The sequence below is a fragment of the Argiope bruennichi genome, chromosome 4 (assembly GCF_947563725.1).
Source record: "Argiope bruennichi chromosome 4, qqArgBrue1.1, whole genome shotgun sequence".
Taxonomy (NCBI): domain Eukaryota; kingdom Metazoa; phylum Arthropoda; class Arachnida; order Araneae; family Araneidae; genus Argiope; species Argiope bruennichi.
Genome location: NC_079154.1, coordinates 66,679,491 through 66,693,820, shown reverse-complemented (window position 1 = coordinate 66,693,820; position 14,330 = coordinate 66,679,491). Strand labels below are relative to the sequence as shown.

The following is a 14,330-nucleotide window of genomic DNA, read 5'->3' as shown; positions in this document are numbered from 1 at the left end:
CTTACCAACCCAGGAACACTGGCATGAAATTAAATCCCCAATCCTCTGAAAGGACTGTGCTAAATAAACGAAATTTGGAAGGCATGTTTCCACAATTGAAAAATGATTTCTATTAAAACTTCATAACTGTTTGCTATTATCACTAATTAATAAAAAGCATTTAATTATTTTTAAAAAGTTATAGAAAATTTATAACTCAATTCAAATATAACATTAAAAATTCAATAATTGTGTAATTATTTTTAAGCACTGATAAGAAAATAGTATGATCATTTAAATGAGTAATAAATGTTCAATATATTATAAATGATTAATTAATTTAATATGTTTAATACGGATTTTAAAAATTCATTTCAAATATACTTTGAATTCTTAACATTTTATAGTCATTAAATTAATCCCAGTGCAATAAGACTCTTAGTAAGGAAAAAACTTTCACAAATAGTTTAACGGATGCTGCAACAAATATCGAATAAATGATTTCATGCTTTGTCAACCATTTGGGGATTTAGTGGCAAAATCAAACATTCCGGAAACTACAAGAATCTAGGCGATATCCAAACTAGGATTCGAATTATGTCATATGCTCAAGAAGTTTTTGTGTTTTCTCACGGAAATTTTAAAAAGCCGAGAGTCACTCACGTACTGAATCAATGAACGAATCAAATACTCGAGTCATTTATTGAGACGAGTCATGGGGCGTGAGAAATCGTGCGAAAGCTGTCTCCTGTAAATTTTCTCAGAGCGCTTTGTACTGATACTTTTTTATTACAGATATTCTGCTTGACCTCTACAGTTTATTGCAAGTTCTGTTTTTGTGGACAATTCGACTGTGTGTTTTGTTATCTATTTTTCGTGCATAATAAGTAATCATCGTTATTTGTCATTAAGCCTATTGTATTTTTCACCATACAATCCACGCACGGTTTCTGGAAAATTTCCTAATAATATTATTAATTACATATTTTTACGAATAATACCTATTGCAATTTCAAATTTTTACCGTATTATGGATGCATGTTTTTGCGCGTAAAACATAATGTGAATTGTCGAAGTTCATTATTGCATTCTAAGTAGAAATTCACATAATAATATTTCATCATGGTGTTTTAGGATTGAAACCACAAATCATGCAAAATTTCGAGCAACTTTATTAATTAAATAATCCCCCATTTGGAATTTATATTTTTAGAAAATGATCAAATAATTTTAAATCATTCTCAATTGATGAAGGTGTCATTTGATCCGGCACTTTTCTCCACAGATTTTCACATCTCATCAAACGGAGGATGTTTGATTCATGATTTATTTAGCTTGCCTCAGATTCACTTGCCACGAAATAATAAGCCGATTATCATTTACCGCTTCATACGAATTTGATAAAAAAAAAAAAAAAGAAAAAAAGAAACGATACTGATTTAATCCATTTGGAAAGAGCTATTTTCTTATTAACTTAAGCGAAAAGTTGTTTATGTCACTCTTCACCTTCTTGTTTAATATGTAATGTAATATATGTATATGAATATGCATGTTATATGGAATATATAATTTAATATAGAAAGATTCTGGCGAATATAGAAACATTCTTCACGATATAAATATTAGTTACGTTGATAATCACACTTTTAACACTGCTCTCAAAAATCGCATTACAATAATTTATTGGCTATTTAATTATGTAATGAAATTCAGAAGCTATGTCAGTTTGGTATTTAATCTTTAAATACAAATTTTTTAAGTAAAAAAAAATTATTAATCATGCAAAATTTTCAAACAGTAGTAAGATAATATCCTTTATTTAATATTTGTGTAAGTTGTTTTTCAGAAACTCACCAATATATTTTCGAAAAATACCCTACATCACGACATTTTAACATGATAATATTTACAGTGTATACTCTCTGCAAACTGCGTCATTCCACTTTTATGATATCAAAACTGTTCAGATCGTTATTCAGGGCAGGCTTGAACTCAAAGCTGCGAATCTGGCCTGTAGTTACTTCTTTAGGTACACATAAAGAAATTATTTTTCAAAAATTTAATTATATTTTGTATTAAAAATCATTTAAAATTTTGAATTTTCTTACAATAATTTTGGAAAATATTATTGTTTGAAAACCATTTTTACATCATTTTAATAATGTAAATAAGTTCATTGTGATACCAAAATTTCTTTACAGTTTTTCCTTAATTTTAATAAATTTTAAAATATTTTACGTATATTTTACCGCAATGCGTCCTTTACAGTACCACTTTTCCTTGTTTCTGTTGTAAAATTTATACTCCTGCACTTTGCAACAACATTAGATACATTTTTGCATGCATTCTACCACTGTACATAATTAACAGTTATTTTTGAAAAAATAATACAAAGCCAGATGAATGAAACATAAAACGATGTTCCGATGCACGAGTCTTTTTCCCTTTGAAATCCTTTCTGATACGTTGCAGGATTCCCGGATGAAGCACATGGCGGAGCTTCAGCTAACTGTGGTAGCGGACGCCGACAGCCGGCACTCGCTCACCGACCAGATCTCGCAGTGGGAAGAGAATCTCGAGAGGCTGCACTGCGAACAGTTCAGGCTCAGATGCTACATGTCCTCCCTGCAAAACTCTGAGCTGCCTAACCCAAAGGTATTCTCGTCTCATCTTTACAGCACATAAATGTGTTAATGTGACGCAAAACTTAAAATTTACTCTTTCAGGGAGTGTAATGAGGTATTTATTTACATTTATAGGTCATTAGTTACCGCATTACTGGCGCTTAAGCAATTTATTTCGATTTAACCTCTTCGTCTTCCGTAATGCATCTTGAATGTTCAAATGAAAATTCTGCAGGGCGGCCGTAAATGCGCTTCAAGCGTTCTTTACTTGTTTCAGTTTTTGTTTTGTTTGTCCTAATGTGGCGAGGAAAATAAAAAATAAAAAATTCGTGGACAGGAGAGGACGGCGAAAGGGTTTATATGACCAAATTTTTTACCACTTTTATGGTTCAATGATTATTTTATCAGTCGGTTAAGTGCCATTGTTTTCAGCTTTCATATTAAAAATATTATTTCTCCAGTGAAAATATATCATTAAAAAGTCGATAATTTTCAGTCTTCCAAAAGTTTCATGTCCCTTTCATTATATTTGAAATTTTTATTAAAATGAAGTCCTACTACAGATTCATTATCTTCGACACGGTGTACCTGGAAATATTATTAGGGCTTTAAAATAGAAGATTTAAAAAAATTTTGTGAATATGTTTATTTCTAAGATTCCTGCCAATCCACGTAACTTATCTTCTGATCTTATTTCAAAAGAAATTAAATTTTCAACCATAATTGCTATTATCTTTTTTTTTAAATTGCCCATGGTTAATTCAGTTTGTTTTATCTCCATCCTAATATATAATTGCTGTATTATTAAATATAATCACAAACTCAAAAAGCAAACAGACCTCAATAAAAACTAACATGTGAAAGAACCTTAAGGAAAATTTGAAAATTTAGAGAAAAAATCCAAACTGTGACCTCATTTTAATATGTAAATTTTCAGAATTTTAAATGTGTTTCCGGCCATTTCAGAGCCTTCTGACGCACGTGTCAAAGGGCACGAAGAGCATCCTGAACAAGCTGGGAGTGTTCACGGTGTCTTCCTTCCACGCCTTCATCTGCGCCCGCAGCCCGTCTCTGCTCACCAACCTGCTCTCGGGAAGGGGCGCCACCAAGAGGAGGCCTCGGCTGCCGCCCCTCTCCAGGTCCAACAGCAGCAAGTGAGTGGCATAGCACATTTAATCTCGAGACACTATATGCAACAAGCTTTCCACACATTTCTTGCAATTTGATAAAAAGTATCATCTTAAAAAGTTAAGCTTATTTGAAAACTTCAAAAACGGAAAACATTTTTTTTTTCATCATATTCATTGTTGTGAAAAATTTTTACTTTTAACAAAATTAATTTTCAAAACCATAAGTTTGTCAGTTTAAATTATAGAGCGATCAAAATAATTGTCTCAATTCTAACTTTAGTAAACAATAATAAAAAGAAAGAAAAAAAATTCACAGCACAAAAATATCCTATTGTACTGTTTGTAAACATTTTAAATGCCAAATAAGACTTCACCTAATCATGCTGGTAGTATTCATGCCATTTAACGCTAGACACCCACATGTTAATAGCCTTAAGCAGAACATGTATGTAGTTATCGACATTATTTAAAGCTTTTGAAATTATTTTTTTAGATTTTCATTTATTTTATTGAAAGTTGTTACTTTAAATTTGCGTAGACAATGCCTTCACTTTTCTTTTACATGCAGCAGTTAAAATAACGCATATTTTGCATAGTTATTAAATGACAGAAGCATCGATATTGCCCACATGACCAAGAAAAGTCACATAGGTAAATTATTACATTCCTCAAACAAACCTTTAAGCATCCTTTCGTATTGTCTTCAAACTTTTCTCATATTCGTTGTTTTCAATGCAGCTGATCTAAATATACTGAATTTTATCTTATGTAAAAGTTCTGGTGCATTCAAATTATCCTTTGGATCTAAAAGCCATTTGTATGAAACTTTATTATAATGCAGTTTTACTTTATGACATGAAAAAACATAGAAATGTCGATTTATTATAGTATTATTATTGAATTTATAAAAACAGAAAACTTTTAGACATTAAAAACACGGTTCTCAATAAATATCGTATTAAAGAATCCTTCCTATAAGTAAAATACTTTTCAATAGTATTGTGAGTACTTACTGAATATTCAATCCAATATAGAATTCACAATTCTTTGATATAAATATGAAAATCCATTAAAATCCATTAATCCAAATAACGAGGTTAAAAATATTTATCTACTGCTCTAATAACTAAATTGAAATTATTTTCTATATTATTTATCCGAATTTTTTCGACTGACAGACAACAAAAGCATTTTTATAGCCTGAATTTTGCACGCATTGATTTTTCACGCATATTTTTAAATTAACGCACAATTAAGCTTCAATGTGCAGGCTAAGTGCATTTTTATCAATTTTTTTTTCCTGATCCGTCATTTTTTTCCATAGATGTCACGTTAAGTTTTACCGCATTAAAAGGCAAGGTACTTCCTGTTCTCCCTCAGCATGCAGGTATTATTTCTTCTTTGGAAGACTGTTTAATTGATCTTCTTTTATTCTTATTTCACATGTTTTTGAAAGATGTTTTTTGGATAGGCATGCAACACTGGGAGAAATTACTATGGGGAGTCATTAAAATGTATCTGATAAAATTCAGCTCTTTTTTGTTAATAAATCCTTGCTGAAAGAAGCGAAATGTTGTTAAAATATAAATTTTCTGATCTCACTAACGTGTAGATTTAAAACCTAAAAATATAAGAATTACGTTATTTCTTTTAATATCTAGTAAGATTCTATATAGTTACTTTTTTGCGTTTTTCAGTAAAATTGTTCTATATATTAGTGGTTTAACAATTTTCAGAAAACTCTTTATATAACTGATTAAATATTAATTATCTCCATCAAAATTAAAATAAATTATTATTAAATATATTTCTGATTAAGAGTTGATGCGCATTTTCTTAAACTATGATTTTTCTATTAATGACAGTCAGGAAATTATTTGATATCTACAGTCTTCTTGTTGAACAGTGCGATAGCATGATAGCATGTGGACACTGGTTAGAAAATTTTATTGTAAATTCAAAAGGTGGTTTCTTGGAAAAGTATTTTTAATTTTGTTTGTTCTGCATTACAGAAGGTCCTTGAGCCTCTCGGCTACCTCTAGCCAAAGCACAGAGCTTCCCACCATTATCGGACGGACGGTCAAGGTGCTCCTACCAGAGGGACAGGTGATCATTTACATTCTACACATTTTGATTCGACTTGTTTTATATTTCTCAAGATGAGATTTTGTAATACTTTTCCCTCACATTTTGATATTCTAGAGTTGTTAAACTTTATCCATTTATTTGTTTTACATGGCAATTCACTGCTTTTGTGTTTTTGAAAATCAATTAGTATTTAGCCAAAAAATTTTAAGAACGATCAAGAAGGCAGAAAAAAAAAGACAATCGCAACTCTTAGTGCAGTAATAAGATTCTGTTCTTAAAAATTAATTTATTAAGCTTATATTTTTTGTGTCTATATTATACAAAGCAAGGCATTTAAAATAAGTTTTAGAATATCTTAAAGTTGGAATAATTATTAAATGAATGCTTAAAGCTGGGTGGTACCTAGCATTTCCGTTTGACATTTGCTGACACCAGCCTATCATAAATTTATCTCAAAACTGCGTAAGAAGTTATCAAAAAGAGAGGAACATATTCAGGCGCCTTTTTAAAATTGATATGCCAAAAGTAAAATACTTATTTTAATTTACCTTCATGTATACAAAATTTTATAAAAAAAAATTAATTACAAAGAATAAAATAAGTTATAATTAATTATAATGAATGTTATATGCTTAGTGTAATTTGTCAAGAATCAGTCTATTTGTTTTATGCATTTTCATCATTGATTTTTCTATATACATTTTTGAAATAACATTTAAAAGTAATTTCTTAGCTCCATCTTAGAAAATGATGTTCTATCTTATTTTTCAGTCTATTATATATATATATATATATTTGCCACACGCTCCATACTATATATATATATATATATATGGAGTGGAGACAGATGGCGCTAGTTGTCTTAGACCGATATATATGTAGCCGGTAGCTTTCATGAATTCTCGTTTCGCTTAAATTTTAAAATTAAGTTATTTTTTGAAACATTTGATTGACTTGCCATATGTTCTACAAGCATATAAAATCTTTGGCCGTCAGATTAATTTAGCTAGCAAAATGAATTTAACTCTTTATTTTATCTCTAAACTCATCTTTCAATTCATAAGCACTTTTTATTTTCTTGTGCATGAAGTACATAAAAAATATGAAGTACACAAAGTACGAGGGGTGATCCAAAAAAAAAAGTTTACAAGCAGCAGCATTTGTTAAGTAGAAATTGTGGATGAGAATATTGTTACCCAGAGGGAGACAGATGGCGCTAGTTGTCTTAGATTGATCGTTCCAGCAGATAATGTTAGTACTGAGACCTGAAACAGCGACAGTAATGGCAAGACGTCTAGAGAAGTGTTCTCGCACAGAGGTGCGTGCCATAATACTATTTCTATGGGCCAAGAATGTGTCCCCATCGGACACTCACAAACAAATCGCTGAAGTATACGGAGGCGAAGCAATGAATAGACAACAGGTTGTGAAATAGTGTCATTCTTTTGAAGCGGTCAGAGAGATTGCTGATAACGTTTAGGTGGGAGGTCTGGAGCCCCCTCCCCTATAACCCCGATCTGGCTCCAAGTGACTATTTTCTTTTCCTGGCATTGAAGAAACTCTTATCCGAAACAAGGTTCATATCATACGGTTATGTTCAAAAAGGTGCCGAGAACTGGCTCAGTAGTCAGGGACCTGATTATTACCAAGACGGGTTAAACAAATTGGTTCAGTGGAGTGATAAATGCCTCAACAGGTTTGCTGATTATGTATTGAAGTGACCACCACATATGCCTCTTAATTACCATTTGTATCCTGTGTTTATTTTTGATAAAGCATTTTTCCTTTGCCTTATAAACTTTTTTTTTGGATCATCCCTCGTATAAATATTGTAATCGCTAAAAAATTTGAACTTGCGATGTTCACGAATTTCTGTTTTAGACCTTCTTAAGCCCGAAAAATACATTTTTGTAACTATGTCTATCTGTCTGTCTAGCTTATTTATGAACATGATATTTCAAAAGCATTATGGACTAATCGATTGAGATTTGATATATGGTATCTATTACAGTTCTGTAAATTTCTATCAAACTTTGAGTGAAATCTTTTCAGAGGAAATCTGTCTATAACGAAAAAATTTGATGGTTGAAATTTGGCTCACAGATTAAAGTGTAAAGCTAACCATCTGCCAGTTTGTATTTTCACAATAATATAAACGCGGTTAAATCAAAAATGCGTTGACTCAAATATATGCAATTTGGTACGTGATTCTGAGATTGTAATTGCAATTCTGTGGCAAATTTTAGTCTTAATCGAATCGGAAGAAAAGTTGTCCAAAATATGCATTCGGCTTTCTGGTGCTTTTTTCTAGTGTCTTATTTATTAACTTCATATCTGGGATTTATCGTCAAAAACACACACACCAAATTTCACACGCTAACAGGCTCTTTTGTTACTATGTCCGCCAATGGCATGTGGTTACTGATATCCTAACTCATTTATTAGTCAGTCCTGGAAAGACCAATTCCACTGGTAATATTCTTAAAAATCAACTGCTTTTTTTTTTCTTTTTTTACTTTCACATTTAGCACTCATTCCCCAATGGATTTATTTTCAGTCTGTGACGATATGTGTTCGCGACAACATGACTGTGGAGGACGTCCTGTGGACTGCTTGCCTCAAAAAGCAGTTGGCCCCCTCCGACCACTTCCTGCATATCAAACAGGACAACGAACAATATTACACGCCGCCCCCCACAGAACTCTTCGAAAATCTAGTGAGTATATATCGCCTTAAGAGACTCACTAACTATAATGAGCTACAATGTAAGCTGGGTTGAATATTCCTAAATCTAATCCTAATGATTTAGAAGGAACTGAAATATTTAAATGCAATTCAGTTTCAGATAAAAATAATCAATATTGCGTGGGATGAATACGTATATTTAAAATGAAAGAGTCTTATCTTTGTGGAGCTTCTACTTAAGATGTACTCAAGTATTTTTAATATTAGTTTAATAATTAAGTATTTTAAATGTTTAATAACAGGCACTTGTAAATATATTACGTTATTAACAAGTGAGGTTATTGCTGGTAGTTTATATTATTTATTTCTTCATTTTGATAATTGTTATCATCACCTAAATAAATTATCTTAGTATTATTGAGAAATTGCCTTTTCCACAAAATAATTAGAATAAATGTTTGGCTATAATGCATCAGTACTACAGTAAAAAATAATGGATAAAAATATGAGAGGAATGGCTATTATCAATTATTTGATAATGTGAAGGATTTTTTTTTTCAATAATAATAAATAGGCGACACTTCAAAATGTGAATTTAAAATGCAACTTACAAAACAACAAAACGAATTTAATATAAAAGAACCTTATAATTTTCATTTGGATATGAAACTTCAATTTATTATAAATGAAAATTAAATATAGAATATTTCAAACAAATATTCCAGGCTTCGGTATGATATACAATATTCGAACTTTTATTAAATTTTAGAAGAGGGAACATTCATTCACAACAAGTCATGAAATAAAATCAAAATAAACTAAACCAAACGATTGTCTATATTTTTATTCTCTGAATATGATGCATAAAAATATTAACATCTCTCAAATCGTCCAACCCATCAATAAGTGAGAGACCAACGAAGAGTATGGGAAAATGTAAGTTTCCTCCAATAAGAAAAATTCTATTTATATATGATGATAAATTTTTAAAACTGAATAGCAAAAGTATTTTTTTGTATGATACGTTTTTTTCTATTGAATTTTTTCTGAGTCAGAAAATCTTTCTTGATTTTATTTTAATATTCATCAGGTATCTTGCAATACAATCTACATATCTTCGTGACAGAATATCGGCATCTTAAACGTTCCCACTCAAGTCTTCAAGTTAGAAGTGAAAGTGCAGAAATTACCATCTTAAAAACTTATAAAGTCAATTTCAAACTGCCTCTAGTTAACTTCAAAATTGCACTAATTTAATTTAATTAACCATCGATTATAATTCATTAATCCAGTAGCCAAATAATGGTTAAAAATAACCATATCATTATTTACTTAGAAAAGGTTTTTAGGCTCTTTCAAAAGACCAATGTAAAACCTTTAAATATTCAAGAGGCATTTAATATTCAAGAGAGATGGCATGACCATAAAAATATAATGACTGGCCCTTTGCTAACAGATAGCTAAGCATATTTCTTGTTTTATCCTTTACACAAAATCTCTACTTTCTTTCTTTGCATGGAAAATAAAGAATTCAAAAGCAGAAATTTTGTTTCTGTATTTTGTATCATAACTTGTTACTTTGAATGTATGTTAATGAAGGCCATAAAGTAGAGATAGGATACAAAGAATTGTTCTTTTATATCTCGGCTTAATTAAAGAAATAAAGAATATTCTTGACTAAACTACAAAAATACCTGATTTTCCATTTAGGTTCTCTCGTGGGAGGAGTTATTTAACAGAGAGATTATATAAATTTTTTTTCTTTCTTACCCAAAACGGATTGAAGACATTTATCATAATATATTATTTTAATTTGATGCGCGATTTTAATATGAATGCAGTATTTTAAAATAATATCAGCGTTCAGTTTTTGTTCTATGAAAGGATTATTAAACTGTCAAATTCCACTCCAGGCATACGATGAGGTGGAGATCTGTGCTAAAGTGCTCTATCAGGTGGAACTTCTGCGTTGCAACCTCGAAGTACTTTTCGGGTTCAGCGTAGAGGCAGAACTCATAGAGAACGCTGATCACCAAGACGAGCTGTGCGTCTACGTGAGCAGGGTAGAGGAAGGTAGTCAAGCATGGGAACAGGGTAAGTGGCTTTTTTCCCCCCTTGCAATGGCGAGAAGCACTCCATTTCATTTTTAGTGAGATTTTTAAATTCTTTGTTTGAAAATTAATAACATCTTAACGACTTTAATTAGGAAAATATATTGTTAATATTTTGGATCAAACTGATAAAATCTTTTTACATTACTTATATTCTGAATCATAATAAAAAAATATAAATAAAATCAATACTTCCCTATTTTCACTTTTAAAGAATTCCACGATTTTAAATCAGTATTGTATTACAGTGAACAATTTTTTATCTCCATCAAAAAACAATTTATTATCATAAAAGAATTCTATATAATCCAAGAAAAAGTAATTAACATAACTATTTTTTTTACTTATTTTTATGAGCATTTGTAAGCAAAAAGTGAATGATTCAAAAAGATTCGTATTTAATCAATATAAATTAAAATATAAATGTTTTTTTTTTCTTTTTTTCAAAATTTCAAATCACCGAAAATTCTTTACCGATTGCTTTGAAAATTTGACATAACCTTACATTCAAATACGCGCTATCTTTTTATACATATTATATAAATGTCGCATCTGTAACAGGTAAAAACATATTTATTTAAAATATTTTTTATATAAAGTCCCACAGATGTCGATGCTTTGAATGGCATCATCTGCGAACACACTTTATACTAATTATATTACAATTCCATTTCAGTGTTTCTGATTACAATGTTAAATTGAATTTTCATAAATTTTGATTTTTTTAATATTTTGATTTGATTATTTCGTTGGAATTGAATTGCATATATACCATATGGGTGTTCATTTTGTGCAGTCAGCAAAATGGCAGAAAAAAAAAAGGATTGCCATACGCACATATACAAATCTGACTCAATAACAAAATTATTTCAAAAGGAATCGACGATGTAATATTCTCTGAAATAGGCGATGCCGACCTCGATAAGGATGTGCATGATGTTGAGAAGAAAAATATGATATAAATACCTAGCGGTACACTGAAGTGAATTTCACTATGCATGATAAACAAGAAATTAACAACCGTAGAAATACGAAACGGTTATATCGAAATAGATAATCAGTAGCTTGTTCTATATTCGCCTTTACTGCGGTAGAAATGAGGAAAGTGAATCTACGGACGATCCTGGCACATTCATAGAAACTATAATAGACGGATTGTTCACTGGACAACCCAATAAAGATTAATACTTCTTTCTTCCCATGCTGTTGATAAATGTGCCTGGTACAACACCTTTCCAATAACTGCAAATTGTCAACGGCATTACGCATGCCAATTTTTTGCAATGCTTGTCTAGCTCTAAATTTATTGGAGAACAATCAACACTGGGATGTATGCATTTATGACTCGTGCAGCAGGTGACATCCAAAACAAATTCTTGCACTGTTTATAATCACGTTGACCGCATGCTCTCTTTCGTCTTCAACAGAATTATGGGAGAAATATAAATCGCATATAACTGGTGATATTTTCCATCGAATATGCAGAAAATTCAATTACAAATGTGAATTTCGCGACAGAAATCTACAATGAAATGTTGAAAATGATTGAAGATTCATGATTAGAAATTTTAAAGCAATTGGCAATGCCATTTCGAATCGATCTGATGCTGCTTCGTTCGAGAAAGAATTGTGCCATGAATAAAACTACAACACGGTTGATCTTTTGTTTGATCTTTTGTTTAAACTAACACTTAAGTACAAAAATATTTAAGATCAAATAATGCAAACTTTTAATAACGGGGCTGGAAAAATCTTCTTAGATGCACCAAGAGGAACTGATAAAACATTCCTTAGTAGATTTATTTTGGTAGCAATTTAGTCCCAAAGGGCGTAGCCTTATTTCCGTTTGCATACAGAATATCTGCTACATTACTGTCAGAAGAGCTGCCAGTCACAGGAAATACTCATTTCGCTTTGAAATTACCATTTAATACGCAATCATTTGAAACTCTCACGTGCAACTTTTCCAAAATATCTGCCATGGGAAAAATATTTCAGAAATTCAAATTTATCGTTTTGTATAATAAACAATGGCGCATAAAATTCACTCAGGTTCTTCAGCGATCATTGCAAGATTTGCACTGAAGCATCAGATCATGTGGGAACGCATTAAAATTGCTTGCATTAGATTTCAGGCAACATTTCTAGCAATTCCTCGATTGACACCACTGGATGAAATAAATACTTGCCTGAAATACTCTACTTTATGGTGGCGCTTACAGAGGTTGCAATTAAATACAAATATGCGTGTCCGGCTGCAAAATGATTAATTATCCGAGATATTCTCATATCAATTGCCAGAAATTGGGAATTAATGGCACCAGTTGATCTGACTTCAGGACGAATTTCATTGCCTCATAACTTTTGCATTTTAGTGACATCAAAAAAAGAATTGGTTGAACACAATATGCAAACCAATTACAAGAATCACGATTGAATGAATGAATGAATTATTCTTGCGACAAAGAACAAAGGCATTTATAAGCTTAACAATATTATTTAGTTTAACATTCAAATCGAAGCAGTCACATATAAGTCCATCGACACTATTGTAGAAGCAGATAAAGCGGTTAATTTTGCCGTAGAATTTTTTTTTAATTCACTCGATTCGCCAGGAATGTCAATGCAATTGAAAATTAACGTGCCAATTATTATGTCGCGAAATATAAATCAACCAAAGCTTTGCAACGTCTCTCGACTTGCAGTAAAACAAATTCATTGAGCAGCGTCGTATAAGCAACAATCTTGACATAACCTTTCAATGGTAAAGATTTCCTCATTCTTCGCATTCCTGCGATCCAACAAATATTTAATTTCAATTTAAGAAATTGCAATTCCCAATTCGAATATCTTTATAATTGTTCGGTTCAAATCTATACATGAATTCTTCTCACATGGACAATTGTATATAGCGTTACCCAGACCAATTGACTATCATTATACCTCAATAAGTAATGTAACAACAAAAGTAATGTATCCCTCTAGAATTGTGAAATTAAACACATTAGAAATATGCGTTTTCTCTTTTCTTTCTTTTCCATTTAACCAGACTGAGCCAAGAGCATCACGTGACTGGGTAAAGCTAGTATACCAAATAAATTTCCTTTGGTTTAATTCCTTTTTCTGCCTTCGAAATTCATATTGCTCTGCACTATTTCCACCATTTAAAGATAATTTGTTATAATATAATAAGATAATATCGACAGAAATGTTTACAAAATTAGTTTTCAGAATTAGGTTCAATACTATTTGTTTTATTTCTTATTTACATGATTATCACTACAATACACTCAAAATATCAAAATGCTTTTTAGGACAATATATTACGTGGGTGGGATGAAAAGTTTCTGACCTGACCTAGAAGTGACGCTCTCCCAATTACTTTGATTAAAGCACTTCAAATCTTTGTTTAATACTTCTTGCATATTTTAAAAGATTTGTGTTTGGTTATTTTTGTACTGTGCTGTTTTAGAATTATCTTGTTTCATTTTTAACCGAGATTGGAGAAAGCTGAAGTGTGTGAGCTGTGATAAAATATTTTTTTTATATATAAAAGGTTTATCTCCAACAGATATTCAAACTGGGCTAGATGCTACACAGATAGAATCTGCTCCTTCATTCACATAATTTAAATGTAATCGTACAAGCACTCTGGAGACGGAGCGTGCTGGAAGACCAAAATCAGCCACTGCAGATGAAATCGTTAGAAAAGT

The 14,330-nt window shown here is 31.1% G+C and overlaps 1 protein-coding gene across 2 annotated transcripts in view; it reads left to right on the top strand.

Moving 5' to 3' along the window:
• LOC129965787 (protein still life, isoform SIF type 1-like) overlaps positions 1–14,330 on the top strand; it is a 284,431-nt gene that overhangs the window by 236,084 nt on the left and 34,017 nt on the right. For both annotated transcript variants that reach the window (XM_056079968.1, XM_056079967.1), the window contains exons 12-17: positions 2,452–2,634; positions 3,570–3,757; positions 5,058–5,120; positions 5,746–5,839; positions 8,379–8,537; positions 10,420–10,600. In XM_056079968.1, coding sequence (XP_055935943.1) covers positions 2,452–2,634; positions 3,570–3,757; positions 5,058–5,120; positions 5,746–5,839; positions 8,379–8,537; positions 10,420–10,600 — 868 coding nt within the window. The remainder of the gene's footprint in view (positions 1–2,451; positions 2,635–3,569; positions 3,758–5,057; positions 5,121–5,745; positions 5,840–8,378; positions 8,538–10,419; positions 10,601–14,330) is intronic.